Source organism: Manis pentadactyla, chromosome Y, assembly GCF_030020395.1.
Source record: "Manis pentadactyla isolate mManPen7 chromosome Y, mManPen7.hap1, whole genome shotgun sequence".
In the NCBI taxonomy this organism is placed as follows: Eukaryota; Metazoa; Chordata; class Mammalia; order Pholidota; family Manidae; genus Manis; species Manis pentadactyla.
This window is the reverse complement of record NC_080039.1, coordinates 31860730-31874369: the sequence shown is the minus strand read 5'-3', so window position 1 is coordinate 31874369 and position 13640 is coordinate 31860730. Positions and strand designations below refer to the sequence as shown.

The 13640-nt window shown below is 43.9% G+C and overlaps 2 protein-coding genes across 2 annotated transcripts in view; one reads left to right on the top strand and one right to left on the bottom strand.

Annotated features, from left to right (window-relative positions):
- Positions 1-13640, top strand: part of LOC130682145 (transcription initiation factor TFIID subunit 1-like) — a 180881-nt gene that overhangs the window by 109253 nt on the left and 57988 nt on the right.
- Positions 3318-8767, bottom strand: LOC118926208 (carbonic anhydrase 5B, mitochondrial). The gene is given in 5 exon segments (XM_057496250.1): positions 3318-3506; positions 5329-5391; positions 5898-5993; positions 7021-7139; positions 8620-8767. Coding segments are annotated over 5 exon segments (609 nt in total). The 3' UTR covers positions 3318-3323.

The window sequence follows — 13640 nt, the reverse complement described above, 5'->3', positions numbered from 1 at the left end:
GCCACACAGAGCTCTCGTGTCCTTTCTAGTAACTCATGTACACTGAAATGCCTTGCTGCAAGTCAAGCAAAAGGCAGGTAGTCAACTTCAAAGTAAAAGCTTGACTTTTTTTAGAGTTTCAGTCCAGGAGTTTTTGTATCTAACAGTGTCTCTACTGAAAATCTTTGCTTTAATGTTTTTAGAAGCAATTTGAGTCTCTTGGGAAATCTTTATTTGTAACTGGATGAAATGTTTTTATTTTATTTGCTGAGGTATTCCAGTAAATCATGAGTTGCAGCCCAATGGAAACACTGAAAAAAGAACTAGAATGCATAGCGTATTATGGCAAGGGGGCCAGGAAAGCATTTGGGGCCTCAGCTGTGTTGAGGGAGGTGTGTGCATCCCTCCTGCTGCTTTTCTTTATAGCCCTTCTCCCCACCTGCCAGTGTGCACATTTATTTACTTGTATCTTCTGTCTCTGCCCCCTTAGAAAGCAAGTTCTCTGGGAGGAGGGACTTGCTGTGTTTGTAGTGTATTCTCTGACTCTCTAAAGGGAAGTACCATCAAATCCATGCTTGAACAGTATTTGAAGAAGCTTTAGCTGGAAAGAACAACACAGGCAAAGTGGCCAAATTTTCTGGCCTCCTCTAGTATGTTAGTGATATGGCTTTGTACTTGTCTAAATTGTGCATATTGCATGTGCTGCACGTAATACTCCATCTTTTCCCTTTAACAGTGTATGTTGAGATCGTTCTGTAACACATGTGTAGCTGTAGTTCAGTAGTTTGCCACAGCAGGTCATTGTGTCTTTCAGGGGATATTTGGGAGTACTGCAGACACTCCTGATTGTCACTGCCGGAGGTGGTCCTAATGCATGTGCCCGAGAGAGGCCAGGTTCGATGCTCCAAGTCCCCGGTGCACAGGGCATCCACCCCCCACATAGAATTCTCTGGCCCCGTAGCCCAGGAGCCCATTGGTCTATTTCTTCCCTTTAATCTGTGGACTAGTATTCCCTTGACAGCACGTACTGCATCTACTTCATCCAGTCCACTGCTGGTGGGTGTTCAGGCTGCTCCAACTCGTTGCTCTGACAGAGTGCTGCCTGCAGCCTCACCGATCTGTGTGTGTGTGTGTGTGTGTGTGTGTGCACGCGCAGTGAGTTTCTGGAAGCCGTGCTTTGTTCCAGGGAACACTCCCCAGTGCTGCTCCCGGATGACTGCCCCCCGACACCGCCGCACTGCCTGGGACTCCCGTTCTCAGTCTTTACAACGTATGATATTGTTTAACTTTTTAATGTTTCCCAGCTCGAAAAGGTTTAAATAAGCAGATCATAATTTTTACGTTTACATGATGTGTTTGTTTATTGATAAGGCGAAACCATGAATAATTCACACCCAGAACATTCTGCTCAATGGGAGAATGTTTTTGGCAAGCACACACCACTTAAAAGTGCTCACCTTTGTATCTTGATGTGGGCTAAGACCCACCCATTTGGGGAGCCCGTGTCTGACTTTCTGCCAGTAGAGGGCACTGTCCCTTAGTGGTTCTCCACCAGGGTGATTTTTTTTTTTTTGACAGTTACTCCCCAATACCCAGCCCCCCAGGAGTGTTTGGCAATGACTGGAGATACTTATTTTCACAATGGGGGTATGCTACCGGTACCTAGAGCAGGGAGGTCAGGGATTCTGCTACACCCCTACAATGCAGAGGATGGCAGCCAGCCAACCACAGTTACCTGACACCAGGCATTCCCAGGGCCTCAGGGAGAGACCGTGACATGGATGAGGTCCTGCTCTGTGACTGTATCTAAGAAGACTTGGGCAAACTGTATGTCAGAAAAGTGTCTCCTGTTGTTATTTCAGATAAGGGCAAGGTGGGTAAAGGGGAGTCGCCATCCTGGGGTGGGGAGAGAGGAGAGGGTGTGCAGGAGGCAGGCGGTGCTCATGGCGTAAGCTCTGTAGAGGCCAGGGGCTGTATGCGCCACCAGGGACCCCTACATCTCTCTGAGTGAGCCTGAAGGTTTCGGGCTAAGCAATCGCCACTTGGTGTCATGGCTCTCAAGACAAGGAGGTCTGCTGAGGCTCCTTTTTCTGCCCTGGTCTGGGGTGCAGGCCCTCGGCTTGGTGTCCTCAGCCTGGCACAGGCACCTCTCAGCAGGTGGGCCGCTGAAAAAGCTGCCTCCATCCCCAAGCTGGGTGACCTGCAGGGTGTCCAGGTTCCATGGGCACCAGGGCAGTGGGTGGAGCAGTGTCAGTGCTACATCAGAATCCTGCGCCAGCCGGAAAGGGCCGTCTGACAGGGTTGGGGCCAGGCAGCCTGCCGAGCTAGTGCCTCCAGGCATCGGGGGTCTTCCTCTTGGGAGCTCTGATGAGGGACCAGCCTGGTGGGATGGCCGGAAGTGGTCGTGCGTGGACTGAGAGCTGTGGCTGGACCAGCCATGGGTGATTGTTGGGCCCAGGCTCTGCCCAAGTAACTGTCCGTGACGACGGTGCAGCGTGTGCACTGTTCAGCTCCCCGACGTTCCTTGATTTTGCAGATGGAGGTGCCCAGGGCTCAGCTGACCATTGGCTTTGTGGTGCAAGGACAGAATGTGGAGTCGCCCAGGCACGCAGTCCTGCGAGTGCCAGGTTACCGCCCTCCAGACCCGCGACTTTCATGGCACGTGTGTGCCCTCTGAACAATGGGCCCCTCTGTTTGAGTTTAAAAATATATATGCATGCCTATGTTTATCACAGCACTATTCACAATTGCCAAGCTAAGTGTCCATCAGTAGATGAATGGATAAAGATGTGGTACATATACAAAAAGGAATATTATTCAGACATAAAAAGAAAACAAATCCTACCATTTGCAACAACGTGTATGCAGCTAGAGGGTATTATGCTCAGTGAAATAATCTAGGTGGAGGAAGACAAGTACCAAATAATCTCACTCATCTGTGGAGCATAAGAACAAACCAAAAAAGTCAAGGAACAAAACATGAGCAGACTCTCAGAACCCAAGAAAGGCCTAAAAGTTACCAAAAGGAAAGAGACTGGGGAGGATGGGTGGGATATGAGGGAAAGGGGGAAAAAAGGGGGTCATTACTATTAGCAGACATAATGTAGGTAGGTGCACTGGGAGGGCTGTACCACACAAAGAAGACAAGTCATGATTCTACAGCATCTTAATATGCTGATGGACAGGGACTGTGATGGGGTTTAAAGGGGGAAATTGGTGAATGGGGAGTCTAGTAAACAATGTTCCTTATATAATTGTAGATTAATGATACCAAAAGAAGCAAACAAACAAAACTGAGGCCTAAATTGTGAGTATAAGCTTGTAAAGAGCTGGCCAGAATGGCCTCATACAGAAATGTGGACAGAATGTACCTGATCATTGTCCACCTCTACAGGCTGCTTCTTAGTGATCCAGGTGATGGACTCATAGAGTGGTGGGGTAGTCAAGGACACCAAGTAGGTCCAGTAATCTGGGCAGCTGGTCATTAGGCAGCCAGGGTCAAAAGACCCAAATTCCACCAGGGTGTCCTGGCCAAGAGAAGGGGTCACTGAGCTGTCATTTAGTGATGAAAACCACTCAGGCACTGGATGATGGGGCAATGGTGCTGGGGGTGCCTGGGGACCAGCAGTGCTCCAGTGGAGCTCCAGGTGCCTCTGGGAGGAGGAGGACAGACTCACGCTCATGCTGTTTCTGCAATTAACTGTGTATTTCTCTTTCTAAAAATCGAGATATAATTCACTTAAAAAAATCAAGAAATTATTAACAACTGTATATTTCTGATGGTCCTCAGGGGAAACACAGCAATTCATTTCCCCATCCATTCAGGGAGCAGCTGGGCTCCTCTGAACTATTGGGAGGCATGAAGTGGTAGCTGGTGCCTAAACAGGAAGGCTGCTGTTTTTCAAGAGAAGCTGACAGAATGCTCCTTTCTAAAATACACTGCAAATTAGAAGCCAGAATTCTAGCCTACAAGAGAAAGAGTGACAGAAAAAGACAGAGACAGGGAAAGAGAAGGAAAGAGGCGGGGTGGAAGGGGGTGGCAGTAGACAGATTTGGATGAGAGGGGAAGAAAGAACACAGGGATTCCTCCCAGGAAGCAGCCCCTTTGGGATTTTTTTTTAGAATTATTGACTCTATTCTCTGCACTGTACTTTCATCCCTGTGACTAATGTATGTTATGATTGAGATTTTGTGCCTTTTATTCCCATTACTCAACCCCTCCCCCATGGTAAACACCAGTCACTTCTCAGCGTCTATGAGCTGTTTTGTTCATTTTGTTTTGTATTGTTTTTAGTTTCCACATGTAGTGAAATCATATGGTATTTGTCTTTCTCCTCCTGGCTTATTTCACTGAGCATAATACCCTCTATATCCATCCATTCATGTTGTCACAGTAGCAGGATTTCTTTCTTCTTTTAGGGCTGAATAATATTCCATTGTGTATAGATACTACATCTTTATTCATTCACCTATTGATGGACACTTAGGTTGCTTCTGTATCTTGGCTATTGTAAATCATGCAGCAATAAACATAGGGGTTCATATATCCTTTCAAATCAGAGATTGTGTTTTCTTCCAGTAAATTCCTAGGAGTAGAATTACTGGGTTGTATAATATTTCTAATTTTAGTGTTCTGAGAAATCTTCATACTGCTTTCCACAGTGGCTACACCAAATGACATTCCCACCAGTGGTGTAGGAGGGTTCCCTTTTCTCCACATCCTCACCAACACTTGTTATTTCTTGTCTTTTGGAGAGTGGCCATTCTGACTAGTGTGAGGTGATACCACACTGTGGCCTTGATTTGCTTTACCCTGTTGATTAGTGATGTGGAGCATCTTACCACATGCCTTGGAATTCTGAATATTGAACAGTTAAGCTCAGCATTTGGACAAAGTATCTGTCCTGAAGGATATGGTTAAGTTCAAAGCTGGACAAGGCGAGCTGCTGTCAAAGTTTCCCCTGCTCCCCATCTGCTGGAGGGTAGGTAGAGTCAAAAAGGCTCCTTTCAGTGTTTCCACAAGGACTTCGAAGGAGCAAATGTCAGGGACAGAGGAAGGGAAAGCATTACATTCCTGAGAGCCTGGGTGCTCAGTCACACAGTAGCAAAACCACTGTGGTCAGTGCCACCAACAGAGTCAGTTCTATTCCCTGCAAGGTGTCCCAGGGCCAGGGCCTCTCTCAACACAAGCATCGTAAATGGCAATTGTCTTCTAAGGCAGTTTTCAAAAAGAAACCAAATTAGAGTGTGTTTAATTACATTTCCCAATTCAGAGTGCCTCATTAGTGTCTGCACTCTGAGACTGAACCATAAAATGTATTTCAAGTGGTTTAGGAAAAAAAATGTTACCTTATGCTTAATTGATGGCAAGGTATCCACCAATTTCTATAGCTCATTATGATGTTTGCCAAGCTAAAGAAGAAGCCATGAGAAAAGGAGAAAATGTCAAAACAGTTGACACCTCACTTTTGAAACTGAAACAGAATTTGAATTAAAATCAGACACCTGTTGATTTCCAAAAAACAAACCAACTATGGTATTTAGACTACACTGAAACTGGTAATTTAGAATGTTACAAATATTACTGAGTTAAATTAGACATAGAACAAATGAGCAGGCTGTTTGCTGACAGGCTAAATGTCCCTGTAGGGAAAGGTGCCCCTCCTCCATTTAACTATAAGTTCCTAAATTGAAATTTAAATTAATTAACACTAATAATTGTTCCACAAAGTAGCCATATGTCAATTGTTCAATGGCTGCTGTGACTTGAGACTGCTCTGTTGGACTGTGCATTTTCCTATATTGCACTGTATTTTAACTATTGCTTATTGTTATCCCAATATTCTTACAACTTAGTGTTGCAGTATTGTATCTCACCCTAGAATACAGCACATAAAGTTGGTCAGATTTATTTTTACCTTTAAAAGTACTCCTATCACAGCCAAACCGTTTTCTGCCAGTGCTGCAGCCTCAAAGTCTTCAAATTTGGCTGCATTCCAATGCACCAAGTGCAGCTGAAACACCATTAAAAGATCGTTTGACACATGACCGTATAGGATTGCTCCAGAACACAGAGCCTTTCTCAACATATGATGCCTTCATGTGATTCCTCACCTGAAATAAAGCCACTGAAAAATGCATATGACAATCTGGTACAAAATGAGAGAATAAATGTACGTAGGAGCAGCAATTAATGTTACTTTGGAGTAGAGAGATTTATTCCGATAACAAATAAAATTATACTGCAATAACATTTCAGTGAGGGAGCAACATTTGTCCATTCCCATCCTTATTTGCATGAAACCACCAAAGCCAAAATCCATTTGCATCTGAAGGAGCAGTGTTTACAATGAGAGAACTAGAGTCTCTCTGTGGGAATTAGGCAGGAGGTGAAGCCAAATTTCTTTAAGGGACAACCACTTAAAATGTGTTTCTTTTTTAAGGTAACATTTCAAACTAAATTAGGGGAAAAGTTAAGAAATTTTATTTCCCTCTGTGCGCCCTATTTTTCCATACAAGTCATTCCTTGTCTGTCATTCATGAATGCACAATCACCCTACCTCTTGAATGAGACCCTCAAGGTCATGGTTAACTTCTTCCTATCCACTCCTCTCCTGAATATAAGCCTGCCTCCAAGACCTGTTGCTTTTCAGAAATCCTTGTTAAATCTTGCCCTTTACTTCTATTTCTATTACCCCAGCCTTCATGTCGTCTCCTACCATCTCTCCCTCGAATTAACCCCATCAGGTGGTCCTGCACTGTTGCCTGGGTTATTATTACCTTAGGCTATGATTTGAGTCTTGCTTAGAATTCTGGAAGAATGCCATTTCTGGATCTTAAGGTTCATTTCTGCTGTATTATTCTGGATCAGGGCAGTTATCATTTTTACATATATAAACTGGGAGTAATCAAATATGCCCCTGAGAGAGCTATTTGGCATTTATAGGAACCACCTGACTCCTGATACTTTCTTAGAACTGGAAACGCAGAATTATTCCCACTTCTGCACAGTTGTCACTGTTCCCCAGCTTCTCAACATACCTACCCTGAGTAACACTTGCTGTCCACAGTGTGCTCGGAGCCCCAGGCATCGATGGCCCCCCAGTGAAAATGGAACTGCTTCTATCAGTACTTCTGTTCCAGGGGTCCACCCTTGATCACTGAAATGGCACGTGCAACATCAGGGACAATTTTTCTCATCATGGAAGGATGTTGGGGGAAAACCAATTCTGTAGGTACACCGTCTCTATGAACTGTCTTAAATGGTGCACACTGCATTGCATACAACTGCATGTAAACTTGATTTCCGTGCAGTCAATACATGTATAAGGGGAGACCTGCACTCTAAATGACACTGAGATTTAACTACACTCCAAGATACATACAATTGTTAAAGGCCAATTGTCGACTTCTTTTTATATTCTGCATTTATTGTGCCCAGTTGTTCTATGTGCAATAAAATGCAAATTTCTCCCAGCATATTTAGCCAACCCAATCTCACAAAACTGAAATACAGGAACTCCACATATTCTTTTCTTTTTTATGCACTGATATTTTGCTTTTCCATTTTTGAAGATGACCAGTGTTTCTTTCCCCTTCATTGAAATGCAATAGGAAATTTGCAAGTCAAAAATGACCTCCCATCTCCCTCTAGACAGAGTAAACAGTCTGAGTCATCCATACACTTCACCACTGGCCTTAGTGTGTTGGATAATATGTTTTGCTCACACTAGAGTTTTCTGGAACAAGTGAAATCAATAAATTAGGCAAAATATTCAGACACAATTAGTTTATAAAGTCACCCTTCCTCAGATTTTTTTTTTGCTTTAATTTGCTAAAGCACATTTAGTTCCTCCTTTCTTCCATCCAGTGAGACCTTGGCAATGTCTTCCCATGGTTAAACCAATACAACAACATGAAAAACATCCATCTTATCTATCTTAATGATTTTTAGAATTTATTGCATCGTTAGTTGAATTTTATGTTAATGATTGAGTACAATGATTCCAAGGACCAAATACACTGAATATGGCATGCAATGTTCTACCTTATGGGTTTTCAAAAATATCTTTCAGAATTTCCTCTTCTAAAAAAGGAGTTCTGTAAGAGGCGAGTGAAGACACCAATGACCACTTTTCTTTGAGGAGCAGGGAAGATGCAGAGAATAATACCATGTAACTCACTAAATTAAAAGGGCAGTAATAAAGTGTACTGCAGTAAAAATAAAATATCCTCCCCCAGATTCTTTGTCTTCTATGCCAGCTCCATATTGTGAACATGACTTTGACAAATATTAAGTCTGGTCTGTTGAATGAAACTGAGGGTCTGGTCCCAAGTTAAGTGAGGGCAGAGGAAAAGGCCAGCTTTTATCTTCTGTCCCCAGAAAAACACTGGCAACACTTCCTGGACACTTACTGTCTCCTCCAAAGATGATGAGCAAGGCAGAAAGGAAACGTCACCAACAGGTGGCTGCAAGGGCGGGAAGCAGAACTGGCCTTCAGGTGTGTTTTGATTCACCCACACAATACTAAACACATTTTGTAATTAGTTGCCAACATTTAAAGCTGTATGATTTCACATAAAAATTCACACTTCCAGCTGAACTTGAGAATGAGACGCCCTGCAATGTCGGGCACACACTCCCACTGGGCACCAACAGGCTGGATGGGAGAAATGCCACCCCCTTTGGAAGGTTCCACCACTTCTTCACAGTCACCACCACTGTCATTTCTCTCAGGATCTCCCAGCCTGGCTCATTCTCACTACTTCTCTGGCTATACACCTCCATTTTGACAAGCAGTTGCTGTATTGAGAACTGCCCTATGGAAAGGCCCATTGGCAAGGAAGTGAGGGTGGCCACTGGCCAACAGCCAGCAAGGAACTGAGGCCCTGAGAGAAACTGAATCCTGCCAAAACCATGAGAATGAGTTTGGAAGAATATCCTCTGCCAGAGGAGCCTTGAGATGAGACCCCAACCACAGTGGACACCTTGATTCCAGCCCAATAAGAAACCCAGAGCAAGAGTCCCTAGCTGAGCTGCACGCAGATTCCCTGCCTCTGACAGCGGTCTGCAGAACTCACTGTGAGTCAGCTCTTGCCTACCTCAGAACTTGCTTGTCTGCCACCTCCTTCTTGAACTTTACACCCAGTAACACCTAATACAAGCATAACAATGCCTTGCACCATCCACCTGACCCTATGTGCACACATTCCTCATTGCTCTTAGCATTCTGCCTGAGTGTCTTCTCTTCAATGGCTTGTCTCCCCACCACACTACAAGCTACTTAAAGGCAGGGACCACCCCTTCCTCTGCTTTCTATTCTGAGCACCTGCATAGTGCTTGGCACTTAGGAGACCCTCCATGATACCAGGAGCTAAAGATACAGACTGATGTATCAGTTGGGTTTGTTATTGAAACATTACTGTTAACCTCAGCAAGAGTGAGGAAAAGGGTGGGGTCGGGTGGGGCAGATGCTGGGCTGAGGGGGAAGCACGGCTGGCAAGGAACAGGGCAGAGGAAGCAGACAGGAGCTTATGAATCTGGAAGCAGAGCAGTCATAAGATATATCAAATAAGCATATGCTTGTTTATATGAGGTTATTGACATTTTGTTCTTTTGGTTTTCTAAGATGAGAAAGGATTAAATATACAAAAATTAGATTAATATAAACCAAGTAGCATAGAGTTGGGCTTAGAGTAAACTATCAATGTAATGTTCACACCCTTGTTTTGCTGTTAATGTGGAGGTGGAAGAGCCAGCAGAGATCAGGATGATGAGGGGAAAGGTAATACATGGGACCCATATGAATAAACATAGATGCAGGAAATGGGCATGAAACTCTGTGGGGTGATGGAAATGTTCCAAAATCAGATTGTAATAATGGTTGCAACACTCTGTAAATTTACTAAAATCATTATTGTTCTCTCAAAAAAAGTAAGTGCAGGACCAAAAATAGGGAGGGACAACTTACAATGTTGGTGAAAGCATTCTTAACTAAGTTCACTGGTGATGCCCTGTAAATATGGAAAGAAAGTGAAGCCAGATGGTGGGAAGCCCACTCAGGAGAACAATGGGACTCCTCTCTCTTTCTCTTTAATGCCCCATGACAGTGGCAATGAGAGTCATTCAGAGGAGGTCATAATTTACAGGGATCATCCATGGACTCAGCCCAGGCATAATTCAGTGCCCTTCCTTACAGCATTCTATGTCCTTCACATGCTCATTAAAATCAATGACCTGCATCCTATTATGGGGAGCCAAACAGCCAAAAATATCCAGGGCTCCAGGGCATGATATGCTCACATACCTTATTATCCATTTTGTTTCTGTAAGGTTGGTGGTGATGTCCCCTCCTTTACTCCTGATTTTAGTTAACTTGAGTCTTTGCCTGGAGCCTTGCTATTCAAGCTGTGTAGCGAAGCTCAGGCTGAAGGAAGACCCCTACAAAGCAAGGGCCTTTGCAGCTGTCTCCCCCTATTACCCACCTTGATTTTGTTATTCTCCATTATACTATTGGCTTTGCTTTTGCTTGCATTTTTGTCAAAGACTAAGCTAACCTTTGATAAGCAGCATGGAAAGGAGGAGAACATGTTTCCCAGAAGCTTTTCAGGACAGTGCTCCTGAGGAATGGAACATTGCAGGGGCCAGATGGCGATCTTGGCATAGAATACCAAAACCTGCAGTTAGTTAGTCTAACATTGACTGCCCCATCTCCACCAAGTGGGGATGTCCCCCTTTTTTACAATGCTAGTGAAATTAGTGCTAAAGAGTTTTACAAGAAAATTAGAGAAATAGAGTTATAGGGGAATACTGAGTGGAATAACCCTGTCTGACACTTAATCTTTTAATATTTTCTTCCTTCTGCCACTTCTGTAGCTTTTCTTCTTCCTTCCTAATTATAGCCCTTTACTAGAATTCATGCCTCATACATGAAATTACCAAGTACCATAATTCTTCCAAGTGCTAAAAATACCTCAAGACACGTGCTGTGCCTGGAAGCCACAGGGCATACATCTGCAAAGTGAAAAACTAACCTTTCCAAGGAACATTACCTCTCTCTCACTTACCAGCTTTACATCTCCCTGTATGGCCCCAGCAGATGGCTGGTTAGTCAGAGATGGGTAAGATTCCTCAAGGGAGGAACAACCTAAGACAGGCACAGTAGCAGGGGGGCCATCAGTTGAGAAAATGGGGACTAACAGATGTGAGGCTTAGAACCTCAGCCCCCCGACCCCCCACCCCCAGTTTTTAGAGAAATCTCTACACCCATGGATGTTTTGTTGCCCTTGTCTAACTTGGATTAATACCTAGTCTATAGGCATAGACCTGATCATCTACACTTGCCATCTTACAGCACTAAATCATGCTTTCTATCTTTATCTTCTATGTACCTACAATGAAAAAATATTATGAGAGGATAAAATGTACCCATTGCATTAGAAATATAGATGGTGATACCTGCCTAGCTAACTGTAGTAGGGAGTGAACTGTATTTCACCCTTAGCTGATGACTCCATAGTCACTGCTACATACTGCACATTTCTGTGGTCACATGCATTACTTAGAAACTGCATTGCATAAAAATGAGAGACACAAAAGAGTACATGTTGCTAGGAAAAGTTTAGGTCAAGGAACAAAAAAGATCACCTGTCTAACACTTGGCTAACCATGTATAGATTAGCAAGAAACAAAGAAAAAGGCTTGCCTGTACTTATTAATCAAAAGAGCAAATGAAAAATGATCATATCCTTGTGCAAAATGGTATAAATAAAGTCGTTGTCAAAACTTCAATAAAGAGTCCTCTTTCTTTAGACCCAGTATGGCCCATAACTTCTGGATTCCTTGCCCTTTCTCACTTTGTCTCATTGTACACCTGTTTTCTGCTGTTGAGGAAGCTCTGTGCAGCTGCTGTGTTGGTGTGGCTGTCCTCAAGCTGCTGCTCTGGTATTGCTTGGCTCTGCCAGGGAGGGAATGGGCAGGAGGCTGTTTATTGCCAAGAGGGGTGTCCAGAGCTGCACTGCCGGCCAGGGGGTTAGGGGGCCCAGAGTTCCCCGGGATTCCCAGCTGCTGGGCTGAGTGTGCTGGGATGCTTCTGTCCGGCCTTGAGGCTCCCTTTAAGACTTTCAAAGGGCACTTGCTTTTCTTTTGTCCCAGGGGTGCCAGCTGTGGCTACCTGCTCACAGCTTTTACTGGCCCCTTTCCCTAGTATCCAGCACACCACGCACTGTGTATCTGTGCTCCTGGTGCAGATAATTAGGGCTGGGTCTTTAGCAGGCCTGGGCTCCCTCTCCCTCCCTGCTCTGAGTCCACTGCTCCCACCGGGGAGCAGGGGTAGGGGTGGCACTCGGGTCCCACTGGGCCGCAGCTTGTATCTTACCCACTTCGTGATGTGCTGGGTTCTCACAGATGTAGATGTAGCCTGGCTGTTGTCCTGAATATTCTGGTCTCTCTTTCAAGAATAGTTGTACTTGATGTATTTAAAAATAGATATATGGTTTTGGGAAGAGATTTCTGCTGCCCTACTCACTCCACCATCTTGGCTCCCCAAATCAACTTATTTCTTTTAGTTGAGGAACAACATTCCATTGCCTGGATGTGCTACACTTTATGCATCCATTCACCTACTGAAGGACATCTTGGTTGCTTCTAAGGTTTGCAATTATGAATAAAGCTGCTGTAAGTCTCCACATGCAGGTTTTCATATAGATGTAAGTTTTGAACAACTTTGGGTAAATAGAAAAAGGTATGATTGCTCAGTTGTATGGTAAGAATATATTTAGTTTTGAAAGAAACTGCCAAACTGTCTTCCAAAGTGGTTGTATCATTTTTCATTTCCATTAGCAATGATTGAGAGTTTCTGCTGCTTCACAAACTCATCAGCACTTGGTGTGGTCAGTGTTCTAGATTTTTGCTCTGCTACTAGATTTGTAGAGGTATCTCATTGTTTTAATTTGCATTTCTCTGATGACAAAGTATGCGTAGAATCTTTTCATATGCTTACTTGCCATCGGTATTTACCTGCTTTGGTGAGGTGTCTATTAAGGTCTTTGATTCATTTTTTAGTTGGATTTTCTCATTGATGACTGCTGGATTTTATTTTCTGATCTACTCTGACCCTAACTTTTTTATATGACAGCCTAAATTTCACCTGATAGTACACTAAGTGAAACTGATTTTATTTTCATCCTGGGTAATAGGTGTAAGTGTAGGCTTTTGTCTTTATCATATTACAAGTCTCCAAGGTTAGGACTCTCAACATTTACTGTCTGCTGCTTGAGATAACAGCAAAGAGCAATTTGAGTTGACAGCCATTGATTACCTGGGGGTGGAAGAGAGAAGTCAAAAGCACAGAGCACAGGGCTCTGATGAAATGCTGCTTTCTGGATTTGCCATATCCTTCTCCAGTTACTCCTTACTCTGTTTCACCTGACCTTAAAAAGGGTTGGACTGAAACATGCCAGGGGGGCACTGAGGCAACTGTGATGAGAAGCATGGTGCTGATTAAACAATCACTCTGGTGGGCACTGGCTAAGCCCTTCCCACAGTATCTTTTCCAACCCTCATCAATCTTGGGTCATTCTCAGTCACAAATGTACACTGGGCATCCTGCTCAGGTACTGATCTTCCAGACACAATGAACATTGTCTTTACAACCAATCAG